Source organism: Ictidomys tridecemlineatus, chromosome 7 (assembly GCF_052094955.1).
Source record: "Ictidomys tridecemlineatus isolate mIctTri1 chromosome 7, mIctTri1.hap1, whole genome shotgun sequence".
In the NCBI taxonomy this organism is placed as follows: Eukaryota; Metazoa; Chordata; class Mammalia; order Rodentia; family Sciuridae; genus Ictidomys; species Ictidomys tridecemlineatus.
This window is the reverse complement of record NC_135483.1, coordinates 65,929,247-65,950,162: the sequence shown is the minus strand read 5'-3', so window position 1 is coordinate 65,950,162 and position 20,916 is coordinate 65,929,247. Positions and strand designations below refer to the sequence as shown.

The following is a 20,916-nucleotide window of genomic DNA, read 5'->3' as shown; positions in this document are numbered from 1 at the left end:
GGCTATTTCTGAGGAGTGAAGAGGAAGTGTCTGAGGAACTAGGAGAGAGACGCTAGAGTCCTTGCATATTTAATGCTTTCTATCCTACTGTGAGTGAAGACATCTGTCTTCTGAGGGGTGGTCTGTAGAAAGAATTAGTAAATTATTGATTTGGGCATCACTTTTTCCAGCTCCCAACTTAAAATACACGTACATGTGCATGCACACACATTAAAAAAAAAAAAAAACAACTATATTCCTTTACTCTGAGTTCTTTTTGCCAGTTTACCCTAATTGTCCCAGCCCCTAAAAGAAGTTAATGTCATCTATAGGAGTGTTGGAGCAATTTTGGAACAACACCATGAAATAATAAATTCCTTATTCCACCCTGAAATTGTACAAGATAACTTGCATAACTTACAAAACACATCATTGTTCCCTCTATACTGACTTCTAATGCCAACTTCCCCTAATATTCTCTATCTGTTCTTATTTTCATACATTTTTTAAGAACCGAAAAAACATTTTATCTCTAAATCCTACTCCAGATGTCTTTGGCAACAATTTCCAAAAATCTGTAAAGACAAATTCAAAATCAGTTTAACTTTTTACAAGAAATATACTTACGGATATTTGTATACCAGGTTCTATCCCCAAGCCCCAAGTGAAATTAAAATGGAAATGCATCCTCATCTATGTAACTAGCAAAGAGGCTCATTTCATCAAATCTCTAGGTCCCTTTCCCACCACCATGTTTATGGTAAAGTCGCCCAATACACACAGAACCTTCTTCAAATGTGAAAGGAAGCAGAGGATCATGAGACTTGGAGAAAAGTTTCAATCACAAAAGAGAAAAAGGAAAAACAACAACAAGGAATTAGAGAAAATAGACAATTCAAGGAATAGGAGAAAAATATACCAAAGAACTATGTTTAATAGTCAAAGAAAGTTAAGAGAAGAAATTACATTCATAAAACAAGAACAGAATGCAGTTTCTATAAGACATAACCAGAGAGCACAAAAAAACAGTTGTAAATTAGAAATTTAAAAACAGAACAAAATAATCTGTGGAAGGAATGAAGTTAAGAAAATCTTTCAGCGAGTGGAGTAAAACAAAGAATGATGGAAAATAAGGAAGGAGCTACATGAAAATAACAGGACCATATTGTCTGACCTCGTTGAAAATTTAGAGAGGTTGAAAAGAGACTGGCAAGAATTAGTAAGGAGGACTTAGAAAACAAAGCACACAAAGCAATCAAACACTTTTTAAATTATAATTGTGTAAATTTTGAAAATTGATACTCCAAAATAAGTGGAAGGGTGCAGATAGTATGGAGAATCATGAGCAAGACACTGCAGGAATTATGATACTTAAACTATGGAAGAGTTTATCTCTAATAGAATTTTAGATTTTGCAAATTTCAGTGATTTCTGCATTTAAATATGTTGTGCCACCTGTGCTTCTTGTTCCAATATTGATAAGGATGTATATCCCAATATGGTTATATTCTTCACCTATGAAGTGACTTAAAATCACCAACCAAAGTTAAGACTGATCTTTGGGAAAACCCTCTATTTTATGACAAGATCAAAACATTGCCTTGCTTGATACAGCGTGCTGTATGAAAAGTGTAAAGATGTTATTATCTTTTGCTATGTTAACAGTTTATTCAATATTAAAATACGGTTATGATTTATCATATTATAAAGCAGAAGTAGCATATGGTCTTTAGGCTTTTTACTAGCTTCCCACCTTAGCAAACCAAAGCACCCTAGGGTTTCCTTTCCTATGATTCTGAGAAGCTGCACTCAATTCTTTTAGTGTTGGTATTGTTATAGGGACAGATGAGGCAAGGCACCGAAGATAGCAGGAAACAGTTTTATTTGGCTGCAGCCAGGTTCAGAGGGCACAGCTTTTGCTGGGATCAATCAATCCCCTGAACCCCGAGTTCAGGTAGTTTCAGAACTTTATACCCAGCATGTAAGGGGAGGGGCTCAGAAGTTCACAGTTTGCAGAAGTTCACATAAAGCAGCTTATTTCTTTCAATATTCTGGGCAAGTTAACCCTTCAAGGACAACACCTGAGAAGGGGAGAGCTTCTTCTCCCCTTTCTTTCCTCACCCTGCCAGCTGTTACTATGGAGCCCAATTGGTCACTTCGCTTATCTTAGAAATGTAGACATCTCAGTGAAGCTCCAGCTCAAGGCCAGAGGTCTTTTTTACACATTTCTACAAACTACTATACTGGATACATGTTTGTGAAAAACTAGTAAGGGAGCATCCAGAACCTGGAGTGCAGATTTGTTCCTGGCCAATGGCCAAGTAAAACAGGGCAACACGAATATTGGAACTTTATTTATCTACATTGAACTCTTTTATAGAAACTCTTTAGCTGACAGTCCTAAAATCAGCCATGGTGAAGATTTCTGGAGAAGCCCAGTGAAGACTATTCTGTGGAGGAAGGGGGTGCAGTGTTGGCCTGCAACATTGGACATGTTACTTATTCATTGGCTTGGATTGATGAGACATCATTTGATAACTAGACTATGCATTTATACATCAGTGGCATTGATCTCTATATTGCCATTACCAAAGCTTTTTGGAAAAGTCTTCTGTTAAATTTAGGTTCCACAAATCTGTGGGATCTAATTTTTTTCTCAAACATTTCAAAATCAAATGATCTAATCAAATCTAAGAAATGATGAGTTAATGGAATTGATACTTTTCCCCATGAAATCAAATCAAATCTCATCTGTAATATAAATTAGAAACTGATCACCTCAGAAATTACAAATTCAGATGCATGGTTTTCTATTTTAACTAAGGAGTTAAAATAACTCTCAATTTTGAATCGATTTCCCTTTTTTAGAATTTTCTAGTCTGTTTAAAAATTTTGACTGGCTTTCTCCTAAGACCTGGTAGTTTTTACAGCCAATTCTGTTTTGCTCTCACTGTTTTCACTCAGAGAATAAAGCCTGAAATTGTATAGTTTCTGTCACGGAAGCACATCATTCTTCTGACCAGTAAATCATAAATGGCAGCTCTAAACTAAAATATAATTTAGGCAAATAAAGGAAATATAAATCAGATTTTTAAAATCTGATACTATATTGAAAACTTTGAGGAAAGAAAAGTCAAAAGACAGCCATGTACTTCAGATGATCATAGGTTGCAGTTTTGAGGTTATGATAATGATTAATATTAATTTAAGTTAAAATTTTGAGTGCTTATTATGTGTAATAATTGCTTTCAATTCTTTACATTCATCAATTTGTATAATTCTTATGTAAGGAAAGTATAGTCACATGTCCATTTCTCAGATGAGGAAACAGAGGCAAAAATAAATAAATGGATCCAAGTTACCAAGCTGGTATTAGCAGAGCCTGGAGCCACACAGTGCGGCTCCAGTCATAATTCAGTGTGGTGAGACTATACCAAGAAGTTCGTGGGCTGTGATAATGCACAATAATGAGTGCTTGAACTATGCCCCAAACCCAGGGTCAAATTCATGAGGAAATATTCTCCAGTTGCATGGTCATTCACTGACTTGGAACTCAATTAAATTTTAAATGATATTTTTAAAAATATATACTCCTGGGCCAAGGAGAAAGGTCAGTCATACACTTGTCTGAGTAAAATCCTACATTGATGTGGCTTGGCTTCTTATCCAAAAAAAAAAAAAAATCATTTACAAATCACTCACTTGATCAAGGCATTAGTATAAATCTGCTAATGGCATTGAGTTTACAAGGCACATTCTATAGACAAAGCTTTATTTGAATCACAAAATTGCATAGATGAATTGATAGCTTAAGATTCAGCTGCTCGATAGCTAGAAAAGTTATACTTTTGAGTGTGAAGATATATTTAGTCATATTCATATTGGTTTTGCTCTGATTCTGTGCCAGTAGTGGAGAAACTTGTGACCATTCAGCATTGCTTGCTTTTGCATTGCCATTACATTTAACACTTTGAACAAGAGTATCTGAGCAGTGACGATCTTTGCTACTGGGAAATTAAATAAAGTTTTAAGTCAATTGCCATCCTGAGGGAGCCAAAACCTTTCAAAAGGAAAGGCCTTATTTACCATGACAGATCCTTTCCTAGAAGGGTACAGAAGTCACTAAAGAGCAGAGAGTCATCGATAGCTTGGATGACTTTTTTTATCCAAGGATTTTTCATTTATTTGTTGTGAGGCAGAGGTTGTGTGAACACCAGATGCTGATCACATACCACCAGTGGATTTGCAAGATTATAGGGCTGGCAAAAAAGATGAAGGTTAAGCACAGGGTACAATAGAGATTACTTATGGTAATGAATTGTGTAATTTTTCTAGGCAGAGTTGGATTAATGTTCATCCTGAAAAGAGATTATAGTAGGTCTGATGCTTACAGTAAACACGTATTAAGCAGATCATTTATGTTCAACATATGAATTGAGAGTCCTAAAGAATATGTGATTTATCATATGCCTGGGGGAAGGGGAGAATTAACCTATTCCCTAACTGTGCTGGTGAGATGCTGTGAGTTCTGAAAGGGCATAGATACTGTGTGTTCCTTAAAGAGACAATCAGGAATTTCAGTTGTCATTTTCCAGTACCATGCCTGACCTATGAAAAGTGTCCTTCTCTAAATGAATGTCCTAGAAACTGACTCTGCCTGCCTCATTAGCAAGTGATTTGACTCCTGCTGAAAGTAATAGGGAGCAGAACTGTGCATCCAAACTTTGTACAGTTACAGCACATGACTGTCAGTGTCTGCCCTTTATCTCAGAATGCTGGGTGGTAGGTGGGGGGTGGGTTCTGCTTGGCCATATTGTGATATTAGTCTGATTTTCCACTACTCACCTACCTTAGGAATGCTGAGCTCATCGTTAGAATCAGTCTTTGAATCATTTGTAGAGTGTGTTTCTTGCCATTAACACTTTCAGAAGACAATACCTTTTCTACATGGATTTTACTTTAAACACTGAACTGTCATTTCCTCATGATATAAAACAACAGTACACTGAAAAGGTCACATCACTTCTGTACAGTTCTTTCGTACAATGTCATAACCTCAGTCTAATCACGAGAAAACATCAGACAACCCAAGCTGAGAGTCATTTTACACAGTAAGTGACTACTATTCTCCAAAAGCAGCATGCCCATATTGTGTGCAATGTAGAAAATACCAATGGCCCAAGCCCCTTAATCTTGCCACCCATAAATAATAACCATTAATATCTTGAAGTATATCAGACCTTTTCCTTTGCATTTATATCCCCATAGTTTTTTAGGAAAATGGTATTATGTGGTTGTGCCTGTGACATTTTCTGTTTTATTCATTTAAAAATTATATTGTGAAAAAAAATAAATAGAAATAAAAATATATTGTGAACAAATTTCTCTGGAAAGTAAATGTTGGTGGGCTCCGAGATGAATGTCATACATCTCCACCTCTTGCCTGTGGATATAGGTTCAGGGTGGACAACCTTCACAGCTTTCACTTCATGTCATTGCTTCTCGACCCCCTTGTCACTGTGATGTCCACAGACATCAACTCAAGCCCTTGGAGTTAGGGAGTGGCTTCACATAAGGCTTTCACTACTCATCTTCATGAGCTACATTCATTCAGGGAACTTTCATGATTTGCTCTAATTTCACTTGCTGGGTTTGAGGCTGAGAAGTTTCTAGAATAGATTTTCACACTCGGTGGACCAATAGAAAGGAATATGGTGTAGTCTACTCAGTGCTGCTCCCTTGGCCCTTTTAAGTTCTGTCCATCAAAAAGCAGGTCTCCCCTCAGCAGGTGTATAAAGGATGATTTCAGTCTCCACACATCCACTGCAGGGCCTCCTTATCTAACCCGGGACAGTTCTGAGATAGCGTAAGGTGCCTTCACACAACATGTCAAACCTGGTGACAAAGTCTGCAATCTTGATGTTAAGAATCTGTGTTAACCAGCTTTCTGTCTCTGAGAAAATCACATTAAAGGAGGAAAATCAGGCTTCAGTCTGTGTTCAGCTGGCTCCATTACTGTGGGCCTGTGCAAGGCAAACATCATGGCAGAGAGTATGTGATGAAGCAGAGCTGCTCACTTAGTGGAGGCTGAGAAGCAGAGAGAGGGAAAGAGAGACAGGGAAGGGGCTGGGAACAAGATATACCCCTCAAGGACACATCCCCAATGACCTCCTTCCTTCAGCTGATTCTCACCTTGTTTCTACTGCCTCCTACTAGCACCACCAGCTGGAAAACAGGCATTCAATGAATGAGATTTGGGGGGCACGTTTCATATTCAGACTGTAACAGCATCCAAAAGCAGTGTTTCTGCCTTTAGTTTCCTATGAACAACACCTTTCCAGCGGCGGTACTACTTTACATGTAGGACACCATCTGGTAGATTTTGCACTGGATCTTCTTTCTGCCATGTTCCACTCAATAACTGAACACCTCTTTTCTACTATCCTACGCCATGACACAGTGAAGTGTTTCTTCAGTTTCCATCACTACAAATAATTTGATGGTTTTGGGTAGTTATTGGATTTTGCAGAATAGTCTCCAGAGACTGGTAAAGTTCTGCTGAGTCTGCTTAATGGTCTTCATGGCCAACTCTTTCCTAATCAGAATGCACTGGGCCAACTTCATCTTTACAAAGATAACCTTACCAGTGGTCTCAAGGAGCCAGTTTTCGCAATATAAGTCTCCTCCTCAGCAGCTATGGCAAAGAAGCCCTACTGCATGGTGTACTTACTGCTGAGTTAAGGGAAGAGGTGACTCATGACCATCTTAAAATTAGAAAAAGCCGGCAAGAAGCTTGATTCAAATCATCTCAAAAAAAAAAAAAATCAATTCCAAAGCCTACTTGAAAAACATAGCTCAACAATAAAATCAGAACAAAAGGCCAAACAAACCATAACGAATTAAATTTACAAAATAAAAGAATGAGAATAAATGAGAAAATAAAAACAATCAAAAAGAAAACGAGGAAAAGAAATAAAAGGAATAAGTAAGGAAAACAAAAGAATAAAGAAAATAAAAACATTAATAATAAACAAAATAGACAAACACTCCACAATTGGAAGAAACTACATTTGATGAAAGTCCTTCAGATTGTGGAAAACCAGCATTCTGAGAGAGAACGGTACAAAAAGCTCAACTCAACTAGCAATTTATATCAGTGCTTGTAATTCCATTGCAAGGGCTCCTTATGAGGTCAGAGCAAAAAAAATGGACCATCAAGGATAGAGAGGATTCACAGTGTTTTCCTCACTGTTTAGTTTCTAGAACTCTTATTAAAAGAAATTACCGAGGACTCCAAAGAACTTTTTACTTATGTGGGTTTCAGCCATTAATATTTACCTTATTGAAAACTAAACCTATTAGGATGCTTTGGTGACCCTTTAATATCTAGTTCGAAAGGCTATAGTCATATTTGGCTTTTAAAGAGCTCATAATATCTATAATTAAAATAATCAATTCCTTTCTCTCTAAGCTCTGAGTGCTTGGTCTCAAAATGATGCCAACTACTTAACTTTTAGTGTTATATCTAAAAAAAAAAGAAAAGAAAATCACCAAATCTAAGATTACCTGCATTTTCTTTTATTATCTTCTAGGATTTTTATAGTTTTGCGTTTAAATAAACAAAATAGACAAACACAGCTGTATCTCTGCTCCATTTTGACTTCATCTTTATAAAGATATAAAAACTGTGTCTAGATTCATAGTTTCACATATAGATACCCATTTGTTGTAGCATTTATTGAAAAGACTATAATTTCTTCACTTGAATTGCCTCCGCTACTTTGTCAAAAGTCAGTTGATTACATTTATATGGGTCTATGTCTGGGTTCCCTGCTCTGTTCTGTATTAATACCACACGGTCGTGATTACTATAACTTTATATTAAGCCTTGAAGTCAGGTAGTGTAAGTCTTCCCACTTCCTTCTTCTTCCATATTCTATTGGCTGTTCTGGATGTTTTGACTCTCCACCTACATGGAATCATCTTGTTGATATTCACAAGAAATCCTCCAAGGGTTTCAATTGACAGTGCATTGACTGTGTAGATCAAATTGGGAAGAACTGATATCTTGACAAATTTGAGTCTTCGTTCCCGCGAACATTGACTTCTTATAATTTATTTAGATGTTCTTGTTTTTATTGTCATCAGAGTTTTTGTTCTCTTCATATAGATTTTATACATGTTTTATTAGATTTATACCTAAGTATAAATTTTATAGTGGGTTAACAAAATACCACTTCTTTTTGTTCTAGTGTGATAGTACTGTGTTTTAATTTATATATCAGTTGTTTATTGCTGGTATATTAAAAAAAGCAATTTTGACTTTTGTATATTCATCTTACACTGTATTCTGTGATTTGACTATAAGAGCTTATTAGTTTCAGGATTTTTGTTGTTATTTCTGACTCTGAGATTTTTTACATCAACAATAATGTAATTTGTGAACAAATCAGTGTTATTTTTCTTCCAAGTCTGTTTGCCTTTTAATTTTTCATTTTTTATCTTACTGAATTACCTAGGACTTCCAGAATTAGGTTGAATAGGAATAGTGAGAAGTACATCTTTGTCTTGTTTCTGATCTTGATAGTAAAGCTTCTAATTTCTCTCCATTTGTTTATGCAGTTGATGTAGTGGATTACAGAAATGGAATTTTTAGTGTTGAGCCAACCTTGAATACCTGGAATAAATTCCACTTGTTTGTGGTATATAACTCTTTCTATACATATTGAATTCAACTGGCTATTATTGTGTTGATGATTTTTGCCTCTATGTTTTTTGAAAGTTATTAATTTTCCTTTCTAATAATGCTTGTTTGCAAATATTTGTCTGGTTCTGGTATTAGACTACTCATCTATTGTCTGGAAGAGATTGTAGAAAAAGGTATCTTTCTTCCTTAAATGATTACTGGCATTCACCAGTGAGATTATCTGGATCTGGTATTTTCTGTTCCAGGAAATAAACTATTAATTGAGTTTCTTTATTAGATACATTCATATTCATATCTGTTTGTCTTTGTGTAAGCACTGGGAAATCCTCCGTAAGGCTAGGCCCCAGTCCTTTTGGTTTTGGTTTTGATTTTCTCTCTCATGTTAGTCCTTGCTCTGTGTGCAGAAATTGTCAATTACCTTTCAAGGATTTCTACCAGCTGATGTCTCTAGCAGCAGCTTCTGTCCTCAGTAAGCTGTGATTCTCTGTATCCATCTAGTTTTCAGGGCAACAGTTCACCTATGACATCAATTCTCCTAATGATGTCAGAGTTCTTGAATTCGAGCTTGTTTAGTTTAATTCTTCTGAAGATGGAGGTGATATCTTCCAACCTTATAACATGCAGGGCCAGAAACTTGGGTGAGCCTCAAGTTGAGATTTTATGGCAGTGTGTTTTTTTTTCCCTTACATATTTGCTAACTGGTTAGTAATTCATTAATGACCAATAAGAATAATAAAAATCCAAACTTTGTGAACACATATGAATTTGCATGTTCTTTCTCAAACAAAACATCTGTATTAAAAATCTGTGATTTGCAAGGTGCTGAAGTGGGGCTTTTGAATTCAAAGAGTTGTAAAAGGATAGGTCTTGATTGAAATTCTAGACTCTTATCCATCTCAGAGAACAATTCTTAAATTGCACCCAAGTCCTCCAAATGCTGCTGTCATTGTAGCCTTTGATGTCTAACCACTTTCACATATACAAATACTCCAAATAATTCTATCTGAAATTTCTATCCCATGTGGGGTATGAACACGAAGGTCCCCTCTCATACCCACAAGATTTTTTTAAAATTTATTTATTTTGTAGTTAGTTTAATTAGTTATCAGAACTGGGATTGAACCCAAGGGTCCTCCACAATTGGTTTATATTCCTAATTATTTTTATTTTTTTCTGAGTCTGGCCTCATACTTGCTATCTTCTTGCCTCAACCTCTCAGTCACTGGATTACAGGTGTGCACCACCCCCACAAGATTATTTACAAAGTGAATGAAGAGCTGTTGTTTTCTGGCTCCATGTTCTGTTGAATTCTCTGCCTTCTCTGTTTTGCCTTTTGGATGTACAATCTTTGCCCTGTCCAACCACCCAATAAAGTCCCTCAGGTAGACACTGCCTTAATTCCTCTACATTTTTGACTGTCATTGACAGAAGCTCTGTGTGTAGCATACTTTTAGTGAGTGACTTGAGATGAAAAGGCCATGTGGCTTTCAGGCCAGTGAACAACTTGTCAAGAGTTGAAGAATGGTGATTTCTAGTCCTGTGAGCTCCCTGTTAGCACCATCTCTGTCCTTCTCAGAGTCCCAGCTTGCCATGGATCAGCTGCATGATTTTGTCCCCTGCCCTTCCAGTTCCTTTCTTATTTCTTTTTCCCCTTGATACCCCAAACCCTGGTTTCCTGTAACTTTATTTCTCCGTAACTGAACTGAAATTTCTCATTGAGCTCATATTTTGGTGATGAAAGGAAATACTCAATATTTTCAGTGAGAGTAGTTCAGTCACTTCTACTTAAAAATGCCTAGAAGAACAATATGCAATAGCCATTAGCCATGTTTTTTAACCTATGTATTTACCTACAAAAGTAGCATAAGGATGAATTTCAAATATCATGAGAAACCAAGTATTTAGCATAAGTCCACGCCTTTACATTTTAATGTCCTTCTTTTTAACCAAAGGGACATGTCTTAAACATCATTTGTATTTTGTAGTCATTCTATGTATTTACGATCTTCTCCAATTTTTACTACCAGATAAATTTAAACTTTACTTGATAGTTTGTATAAACTTATAGATGTGTCCTACCATGTCCATGGAAGAAATTGCAAGTCCTGATGCAATGGTATATTCATAGAATTTAGGGTTGAGAACATTGATAAGCTCTAATTTGCATAATTTCTTTGATGTGTCCTTGTAGTTCCTTAAATACAATTAGAAGATTTGAGGAAGTCTGTTTTGTTTGAGTGAGATTGAGAGAGGGTATGGGCCGTAGATTTTTTTTTTTTTAACCTACCATTACCTTACAGCTGTTTCTTTAAAGTTTTGAGATTTGATTATCCACAACAAGAACTAAGGCTGTATCCTCACTCAGTAGTGGATAGTGTTCTATTTTCAAAGTTATAGTGCATGAGGGAGACAAATAGCAGTATTTGCACTTTGCCATGTGTCAACAGCCTTTCTGGGTCATTATGGGATGTCTTCCCTCCCTATACAAATTTTACAAATATACTGATGAGGACAGATTTTTGTAATCTGTCTTCAATGGGTCATAAGTTGAACTAGCAATATATTTTTTTCCCTGAAACTAAGCATTGCTGTGACATGGTATTTAATAGTGTTCAGCTTACTGCTGCCAAAATAAACACAGCTGTAAGAAATGATGACCCTCTCATCTTTGCAACAATAAAATGGCTTCCTAATGTGCTTCCCTAACTCTGAAAATTAATATTCCCTTGGATTTCTGAGCCCCGTGCTCTTCCACTAGGGAAGCTCCATGAAGAATATGGCTTTTGACTGACTGACAGAATAGAAGATGTCATTAGTTGCAATAAATTAGAATATGAAAAAAAGCCCTTTCTAAATTGTAGTCACAACGCAACATTCAAGCAAACTTCCACCAAACACTGTAAAAGTAAACCAAGGAAAAGAGTTAATACTTTGAAAAGAAGTTTTGTGAAGTAGATGACTCACAAATTCAAAAGGGTCAGAGACAGCTAGCACATGGACTATGACAGTTTCCAGCATGTGGATTCTGCTGTCCAATCAGATAATCTTTGAATATAAAATTTTATAATGTTTTTTTGATTTTCTTATATTTTCCAAAAAAGCAAGTCTTTATTACTAAAGGCTATATTTGAGAAAATAATAGGAAAAACACTAGGATGAATAACACCTACATTTCTATGCAATGTTTCTTATTTTCCTGCTTCTCAGGACATGTATTGAAACATTTCAACAGCATGTTTTTTAAAATTATCATGGAGATAAATTGCTTTTAAAAGAAGAAAGCAGGATCTTTTCTTGATTTCTATCATAACTGTGATAGATTTTAATTTTTCTCCCTGAAACAGCTGACATTTATTTTTTAAGCTTAATTCTGCCATGTTGGGTTGTGGGAAAATTAAAGCTTCTGATAGGGTTAATCCAGCTCCATAAAAGTCCATGCTAGTATGATCATAATCTTGGTCTTTGATGAGATCTGAGCTAGTAATATCTTGTGATTAATCAAAATGGGTTGCATGTACCATAAGTCATCTCACAGATGGACTAGAGAATCAGAGTTCTTCTGAATATTTGTTTTAATCCCTTCTAGGATAAAAAAATAGCATTTTTGTTTGTTTTTGTTTTGTTTTTACTTTCAATCAGATTTGGTTCACCAAATAAATGACTAGGAAGAAATTTCAAAGTGCAGGTTTGCTGGGATCATAGATCAAAAAAAAGAAGAAACTTGTAGTTAAATTCATATTATTTTAAAGAACACTTCATATGATTTAAAAAGCACATTAGTGAAATTTAACAATTGTATTCACTTGCAGTTTCAATTTAAAAAGCTTCATAAAAGAATAGGTCAAATATATATGTTATGGAAATAATTTTGAGGTTTTCATTGTTCTCTATAGCACAAAATACTTTTCAAGATTATTATGTGTCTCTCTTCTGATTCTGCAATTTCAATCTAATTGACATCTGATGACAAAGAGTGCTACTTTGGCAACTAAATACCCACATCTCACACCCAGCGCACAGCAAGAGCTCTCAGATTCAAGGGGCGGTGCAATTTATTGAATGTGTGTCTGTCAGTTCAGGCAGGGAACTGCTTAGATTTTTTTTTTTTTTTTTTTTTTTGCCAGATTCACAGGTTAACTGACTAATGTTCCTGGAGGTCTAGAGTGTAGTCGTGGGGTTCAAGACTTCCATCCCAGTGCACCCACTGCTATTGAGTAGCTTCATGACTTCAGCCCAGTTTGTTGACCTCTCAGATTGAAATCCCTTATTTGAGGACGGAAGGGAGGGAGGGAGGGAGGGAGGGAGGAAGGAAGGAAGGAAGGAAGGAAGGAAGGAAGGAAGGAAGGAAGGAAGGAAGGAAGGAAGGAAGGAAGGGAGGGAGGGAGGGAGCACTAAATCCCCCCTAGGTACCATGTAGTTCAAAACTTTTTGATCAATCAAAGCAGCGAAGTATCTCACAATAAATACTTAAATATCACTTGTTCTTACTAAAGAACACACCATATTTAGTGTGTTAAGTGCATGTAAGTGGTTTGAGAAACTTCAAATCCTATAACACATCATCCCCTAAACCATTATGTATAAGAATATAATTGAAGATTTCTTCTGGTTAAAACAACTATATTCTATATTTGTGGAAAGACCTAAATGCCTACGCACAGGTTAGGATTTAGAATGAGGTGTGTTTAGTTTGAAGGAGTCACACTTATAAACATGTTGTGCTAATGTGAAACAAAAAGATCAATATTCAAAACGTATTATTTACTTGATTTCCAACAAGCAGTTTAACCATATGTTGAATTAGGCCTAGTCCTCAGAAAGCATGGGGTAGGAAATCACAAATGTGAATCAAAACTAAGTTTGGGTCTTATTAAGTTCATCAGACAGCATTTATAGCATGACTTATGAAAGACCAAAAAGCAAGCAGTTGACCATTTGTTTTTCAGCCTTATACCAAACTGACAATTTATCCCTATAGAATAAATTACATCAAACATTTGATTTGGTTTCCCAGAGAACCTCTTAGTCTCAGATTCTTTAAGTCTACAAGTGCCTACTTATAATTATGGGAACTTTAATATGAAATACAGAAAACAGATTGTGATTTACTTGTCAAGCAGTCGTTCAGGCCTTGAAGACAAAATTTTTCAAACTTGCTCAATAAAAGTTGTGAATTAAACTGCCTACCCCAGAGCCACATGTACCGGGGGAGATCAATAAATGCATGTATGATTATATAAGAATCATTGAAGAAGAGAGTTGAAAGAAGATGTGTGATCTATGCAGTACAATTCTAGACTGGACAAGTAACCCATATGTATTAAAATAAGAATGATTTAATTTTCTTTCTTTTTTTTCTATTTATAGGAGACCTGGTGAGCCTCCATTGATAAAAGGCTGGCTTCCTTATTTTGGAGTGGCCTTCAACTTACAAAAAGATCCCTTAGGGTACATGAAATTTCTCCAAAAGCAACATGGTGACATATTCACTATTCTCCTTGGAGGTAAAAAGCATTTCCATGATTACCTTGAGTTTGGCTTAATTTCGCATGTTATCTTTAATGACTTTATATGGTTCCGCACACAAAATATGGAATATTCTTATAACCTTGTTTTATTGAAGAGCTAATGAAAAATAATACCATGTTTTTGAATATGTTCTTATCGCCTTAAAAGAACAAATTACAGACTCTCTTGTTGGTACCTAGAGAAAACCCACTCTTCTGCCTTCATTCATCATTTTGTTTGGTTTTGGCTTATATTTAAGAGGATTTAAAAAAAAAAAAAAGCTTAAGTGTAACTGTTTATGAATGCCTTTATTTTGAGGAACAGTTTCAGGTTTACAGAAAATTTAGCAGATAACTCAAAGAGTTCCCAGATACCCACCTTCTCTCCTGTTTGCACTTTCCCCTGTTATTAACATCTTGTATAAGTGTGAACATTCATTGAAACTGATTAGCTAATATTGGTACATTATTTAAGGTTCACTTTTCACATTAGAAACTTCTTCTGTGTTGTTCTTTGGGTTTTTACAAATGCATAATGACATGCATCTACCAGTTTGGTTTTGCTACCCTAAAAATCCTCAGTGTTCCACATACTCATTCTTCCACCCTTGGATTCCTAGCAAAGAGTAGTCTGGATTATATTCGTCATTTTCATTCTTCTTCAAACATTAATAAAAATATTTACTTTAATAAACAAACAGTAAGATTCCTACACACCCCCCAAATCATAGGGTTGAAAAGAGAATTCGAAATGGTCTTAGCCCCTCCTCTTTTGAGATCAAATATTGCTACCTAACAAATCTTCCCAAAATTTTTATGGTTCAAAACAACTGGTCTTGCCTGAGTCACCTGGCTGCTGGGTGGGACTGCAGGGTCCAAGATGGTCTCCTCTCATGCTGCCTGGGCTTCCTTCTTCATGTGATATTTCATCCCCAGGGAAATTTCTTCACCTGCCAGTTAGTGTTTGAAGAGAGCAAGACGAGAAGCTGCAGGGTATCATGAGGTCTAGGGTATCATGTCACTTCTACCACATTCTGTAACTTAGCACAAATCAGAGTAGCCCAAATTCAAGGTCAGGGAAATAGACTTTGCCTCCTCCTGGGGGAACCACAGTTCCTAGGAGCTCCTGTGGAAAGGCAGAAGGGAATGACTGTGGCCATCTTTGTGCAGGGTCTTCAGCATCAGTTTATCACCCAGGCTAGCAATTCTATTTCTTTAATTTTAATTTCTATCTATATCCCAAAGACTGATCTCTCCAGACTGACTTACCCACGTTCCTTTGCCTTCTACCTTATGGTTGAATATTATCAGAGGGAGGGCAAGAAGAGACTATTTTGGGGCCCCCAGCTTTTAACTGTTTACACCCTTTCCTTTCCTTAACTAGATGATTGATAATATCAAGTATAATCTTCCTCAGAGCTCCATGTACCTACTACAAGTAGCTGTTTCAGAACTCTCCATACCACTTTTCCCCAACTTCAGAGAATGTTCAAGACAATCCCTTCCTATCCTGTGGTCCTTTCCTGCCTTCTCCGGACTGCTGCATTGTAATCCATTCCTTTAACACACATATCTCCATTTTTTTTCCTTTGGGTTCCTTATCCCTATAACCATGCTTAAACTTCTCTTATATTCTTCTTCTACTTACTTTCCATTCTAATTTTTTCTCTTTTGCATCTAGATATTTTGCATTTGCTATTTCTAGTTGCTCACCTCCTTCAGCCCTCCTAAACTTAACCCACCCACATTCTGCTGTGCTGAGGTGATTGGTGGACCCTCATCACTAGACCTCTCTACTTGCATTGACATCACTGATCTCTTTTCCTTCCTGAAACATTCTATTGCTAATGGGCTTCCTCAACACTGGCCCTCTGGTTCCTCCATGGATTCTGAATAGCCCTTATCTATACCATTTCTATACAGACCTCCTCCTTAGCTCCATCCCTTATATCTTCCTCTAACCAGCTTTGAAATTTTATGTTTCCTTCCTAGAGAGCCAGTAATGTCTTCTTCATATAATTACTTGGTTGAGTATCAGAGGTGACTTTTTATACATACAGTGACTTCATTTCAGTTCTTCCATTTTAACATAATATTTAGAAAAGAAAAAAAAGGAAGGAAGGAAAGAAAGAAAGAGAAGGAAGGAATGAAGGAAGGAAGGAAGGAAGGAAGGAAGGAAGGAAGGAAGGAAGGAAGGAAGGAAGGATCTTAGCTTTTTTCACTGAAATGGGAATACCTGATACAAATAGCTTAGAGGAGGAAAAGTTTATTTTTGCTCATGGTTTCAGAGGATCAGTCCATGTGCAGCAACTCCATTGCTCTGGGCCTGAGGTGAGGCTAAACTTCATGGTGCAAGGGTGTAGTGGAGGAAAGCTGCTCAGCTCATGGTAGCCAGGAAGTAGAGTGAGGTACCAAAACATAAAACCCAAAAGGAATGCCCCCAGTGACCTACTTCTTCAGCCATGTCCCACCTAGTTAGTTCATTCAAAGTATTAATTCACCCAATGGATTAAGTCAATGATTAGGTTTCAGTTCTCATAATCTAATCAATTAACCATTGACTATTCTTACATTAGCATAGGAGCTTTGGGGGACACTTTATATCCAATCCAAACAGGGTTCAATTAGATAACCTCATCAATATGGTTCAGGGTTCAACTAAATAACCTCATCAATATGGTTGAGTTTTCCCATGAACAGGATGTCTGAGTTTTATCACAGCTTATTATTTTGCTTGGCAGCTAGCAGGTTTCTTCCATCAATAATCACATAGACTCAAATTTCAGAAAGAATGGCAATGGAAAAAAAAAATCCATGCAGACTGGGGTTGTAGCTCAGTGGTAGAGAGCTTGCTTAGCACGTGTGAGGTGAGACACTGGGTTCAATTCCCCGCACAACATAAAAAATACTAAATAAAGATGCACACGAACTGTATCAATTAAAAAAAAATCATGCATTGTAGAAAAAGAGGACTTGTGATATATAACTTAATCTTCACAAGGATTCCTTAGGTCCAATCTCCACCTGTTTCTCCAATCCTGTCCTTTGTTACTGCTTGCCTTGTACTTAATGTACCATTAATATACCATCTTGTTGGGATTTTCTTCCTCACATACTGTGGCCTTTGGGCTTCTGTGTCTTCCCTTGCTACTCCTTCTGCTAGAATTCTGTTCTCACCTGATTGACACAGACTCATCTTTTGAGGCCTTAGTCTCATGGTACTTCCTCCTCCAATCCTTTTGTGGCCATCTCACCCTTGGTATCTCTTCTTCAGGGTCCAATTACTCCTGGAATTACTGCTGTCAGAGCACGTAACACATTCTGAATTTATTGCTGATTCGCTTGTCTGTCTCCCTTCGTTATAGAGGACTTGTTAGGTCCTCTATTACCAACATTTAGTCCAGAGCTCAGTGCTGATTGAGTCACAATAAATATTTGATGGGGAAAATTCCTAATACCTTAGAGCTGACGAAATGCAATGATATAAACCCTAAGATATAGCTGGTGCTTTTTTTTTTCTTTATTTGTAAGTAAATTTTTGGCTTCGTGATGCCAAAAATTGTATCCTTCACTTTTAAAAAAAAATGTTACTGTTACTTTTACAAAGGTAAATTCATGTTCCCAATGAGTAGGTACAAAAAATTACTGAAAACTCCATCTTTCCTTTTGTAAGGACATGATATAAATGTTAACTAAGATGATTCAGCAGAAACTTGTGGCAGATTTGAATAACTTTTATTCACTTTTCAAAAACAACCAATTTCTGTTGACACTTGCTATCTTAATCTTAAATTCTGAGAAGCTTGCTGAATTTCTAGTGTCTAAATAATTTAAGCATGGTTATATTTTTGAACTCAATAATAGACAACCGCAATTGAATAGGTACCACTGCTTTCCTTTTGCTCTTAGTAGAATCTGAATAAGTTCCTGTCAAGAAATCCTGTTAATGTGCATGATTTCAATGATCAGTTTGCCAAGTAGCTCATTTAGAAAATGAAGAACAAAGTCTTCCACCCTTGTCCCATAATGTGATTTCCATGAGTGTACATTCTTGCAGCATGAGCAAATGATTGTCATCCCCAAAAGTCTCAAGGGACATGGATGTCATCTTAATAAAGAAATTAAAAGGTACATCTTTTTATGAGAAACCACGTAAATTCGTGACCTGTCGCAGAAAATAGTTCTCTAATTGATTTTGTGTGGTGGTGCAGCGGAATCATTTTCCCTAGATGTCACCCCAGCGAAGTTCCACTGCACATCATTGTCAACAGCTAGTGAAATCTCCCTAATAAGAGGGAGAGGATGCAAAGGTGGTTATCCTCATAAAATAAAAAGTTGACTCATATTCCATTCTCCCAACAAATACTTTCAGTTTTAAAATTTAAAAAATTTATTAAAGAACTGGCTAAACACAGAGATTCAAAGTTTATAATTGTGGAAAATTTCTTTAAAATTAAACTTTATCTCATATTTATTTACTGGGCATTTCTATCCCAAGCAGCCAAATAGTTGCTTTGAATTCCCATGGCTATGTATCTATATAGCACCCAATATCAGACATGAAAACATCAAAATTTAATTTATAATGATCCAGATGTCAAACTTCCTATATATAATATATTAGGGTGAATAGCTAGATGTTTTAAAATAGTTTTATCGACTGTTCTTTGACTCTTGCAGCTTTACCCCTCCTAGAGGACTAGTCCTGAAGGAAGAGAAAAGACTGTTGAGTTAGTGAAGGGATCATGTACGGGTTATATAGGAATGCTAGAATTAATATCTAAAACGGCCTCGTCAGCTCCGTGAAAGGGACAAGAATGAAATAATGGGCAAGGAAGATGTCAAAAATCTGCCCTTTCAAATTTAATTTTCAGAAGAATGATTTAATATTGTATTTGGATGGACATGGGCCCCATTTGGACATTTATATTTCAGACAAACTCTGAAATTCTTTAAATCAATATTTCATATCAACTGCTGACAGCATTCTCTTCTCTTTTGAAAACATGGCAAAGGATATTCCTCTACCTTATGATCTCTGTGAACTAGGCAACATGCCTGTTGACACTTGGCATTCATTTACATAAAATCACACTGGAGCAGAAGTTAATTTTGCTCCGAGAATACATAGCCTTCAAAATAACTTTCAGAAGATTTCCTTTGTTAGGAAATTTAAATTCATTTTATGAATGTATATGTGTTTTCCTAACTGTCTGATTAAAGATCACAAAGAAACTCTGGTTTTTGCATCTCACATTAGCAGATGGTGGACAGATGGTTTAAATTAATATTAATTTTGGAAAACTTAGCTTAAATTGTTTATACTGAAGATTAAAAGTTGGAAAGCCAGTTACCATCTCCAGGGTTATTAGTGCTTCCAAACCCACTTGAAAAGTAAAAATCCAGAAAATCAAAACATCTACTTCTAAAGCAATCTTCATCTCAATCAGAAAGATAGAAGGTGAAAAAGCAGGGCCTTGATGTTGAAGAAAATTAAAATTAGAATGAGAAAGAGGAAAATGCAGATCCTAGGGTGAAAAGAGCCTTGAGAAGATGAGAATTGAGAATTTTATCTGCATATTGATTTCAACTAGTCAGTAATGGTTTTTCAAAAGATCCTAATATGAACAATTGCTTTTTTAAAAATACATTAATAATTGGTTGCTAAACTGAATCAATTTTTCCACAGGCAACCTTTATCTCTTTTATTTGAAATGAGCCTCATATTTTCTTCCCATAGGGGAGAAGGGGCAGAGAAAGAATGTGTCTATTTCTCATGAATTGTGGACAACAAAAACATACATACATCCTCTACCTTATGAGGATATATGTGTGTGTGTGTGTGTGTGTGTGTGTATATATATATATCAAACGTACAATCTGATTATATTTTTGTCTTTCCACTTAGAGTTAGATGAATGTAGAAATTTGGTAGGAAAAATTTCAAAATAATCTCTAAAAGTTTGTGTGTTTTACAAATTACACCTTTTATATACTCTGAATTTTAGGGAATAATTTTAAATAATCCTATCAGTATTGAGCAAAATTCTTTCACTTAATAAAAACAGAAAAGTATGAATTACCACCTGTGAAAATATACTTTTGTGCCTAAAATTATGATTTTTTTGCAAAATTAAAATAATTGACTTTTTAAAAAGAAATTATTTGTCAGGCAGATGCTGGCAATTTTATTTAATTAAGCTTCCATAGTAAAGCAGGTGTCATAAAGTATGCCCAAATCCAGTTGAGTCCTTTCTGCTCTCCCCAGGGAGGTTGGAAAATTCACTTTGTGTAAGGCAGCAGCTTTGATATCTTATGAGAACGAGTAGCCACTTCCAGCTTTACCCTCATTCCTGATTTGGCTTACTTTATTAAATGAATCAAGGGGAAATGAAGTAAACAAAATTCAAGTCATATGACTAATTTTTAAAGAAATAAATCACAACGCATATGTTTTCATGTATATTAAAAACTTAAACTATAAAATTGAAGAACAAGAACACATTTATCCTGTTTCCAGGATTTGGTTGAAAATTATCCCAACGCTTTATCCTAAATATCTTGTGTCAAATTGAATTTAATTTCTGTAATGCCATTTGAGTTTCCATAAATAACAAGTGAGAAGTTCTTTGTCTAAGAAAATGGGGTGGGGTGGTAATGAAGACAATAAATAATTAGAAATTAAAATTTTTCTTTTTTGTATAGATAGAAAAGGCTTTCTCA

The 20,916-nt window shown here is 35.9% G+C and overlaps 1 protein-coding gene across 1 annotated transcript in view; it reads left to right on the top strand.

The window, feature by feature from the left end:
• Positions 1-20,916, top strand: part of Cyp7b1 (cytochrome P450 family 7 subfamily B member 1) — a 178,535-nt gene that overhangs the window by 129,997 nt on the left and 27,622 nt on the right. Inside the window, exon 2 of the mRNA XM_005322962.4 lies at positions 14,054-14,190. Within this exon, the coding sequence (XP_005323019.1) occupies positions 14,054-14,190 (137 nt within the window). The remainder of the gene's footprint in view (positions 1-14,053; positions 14,191-20,916) is intronic.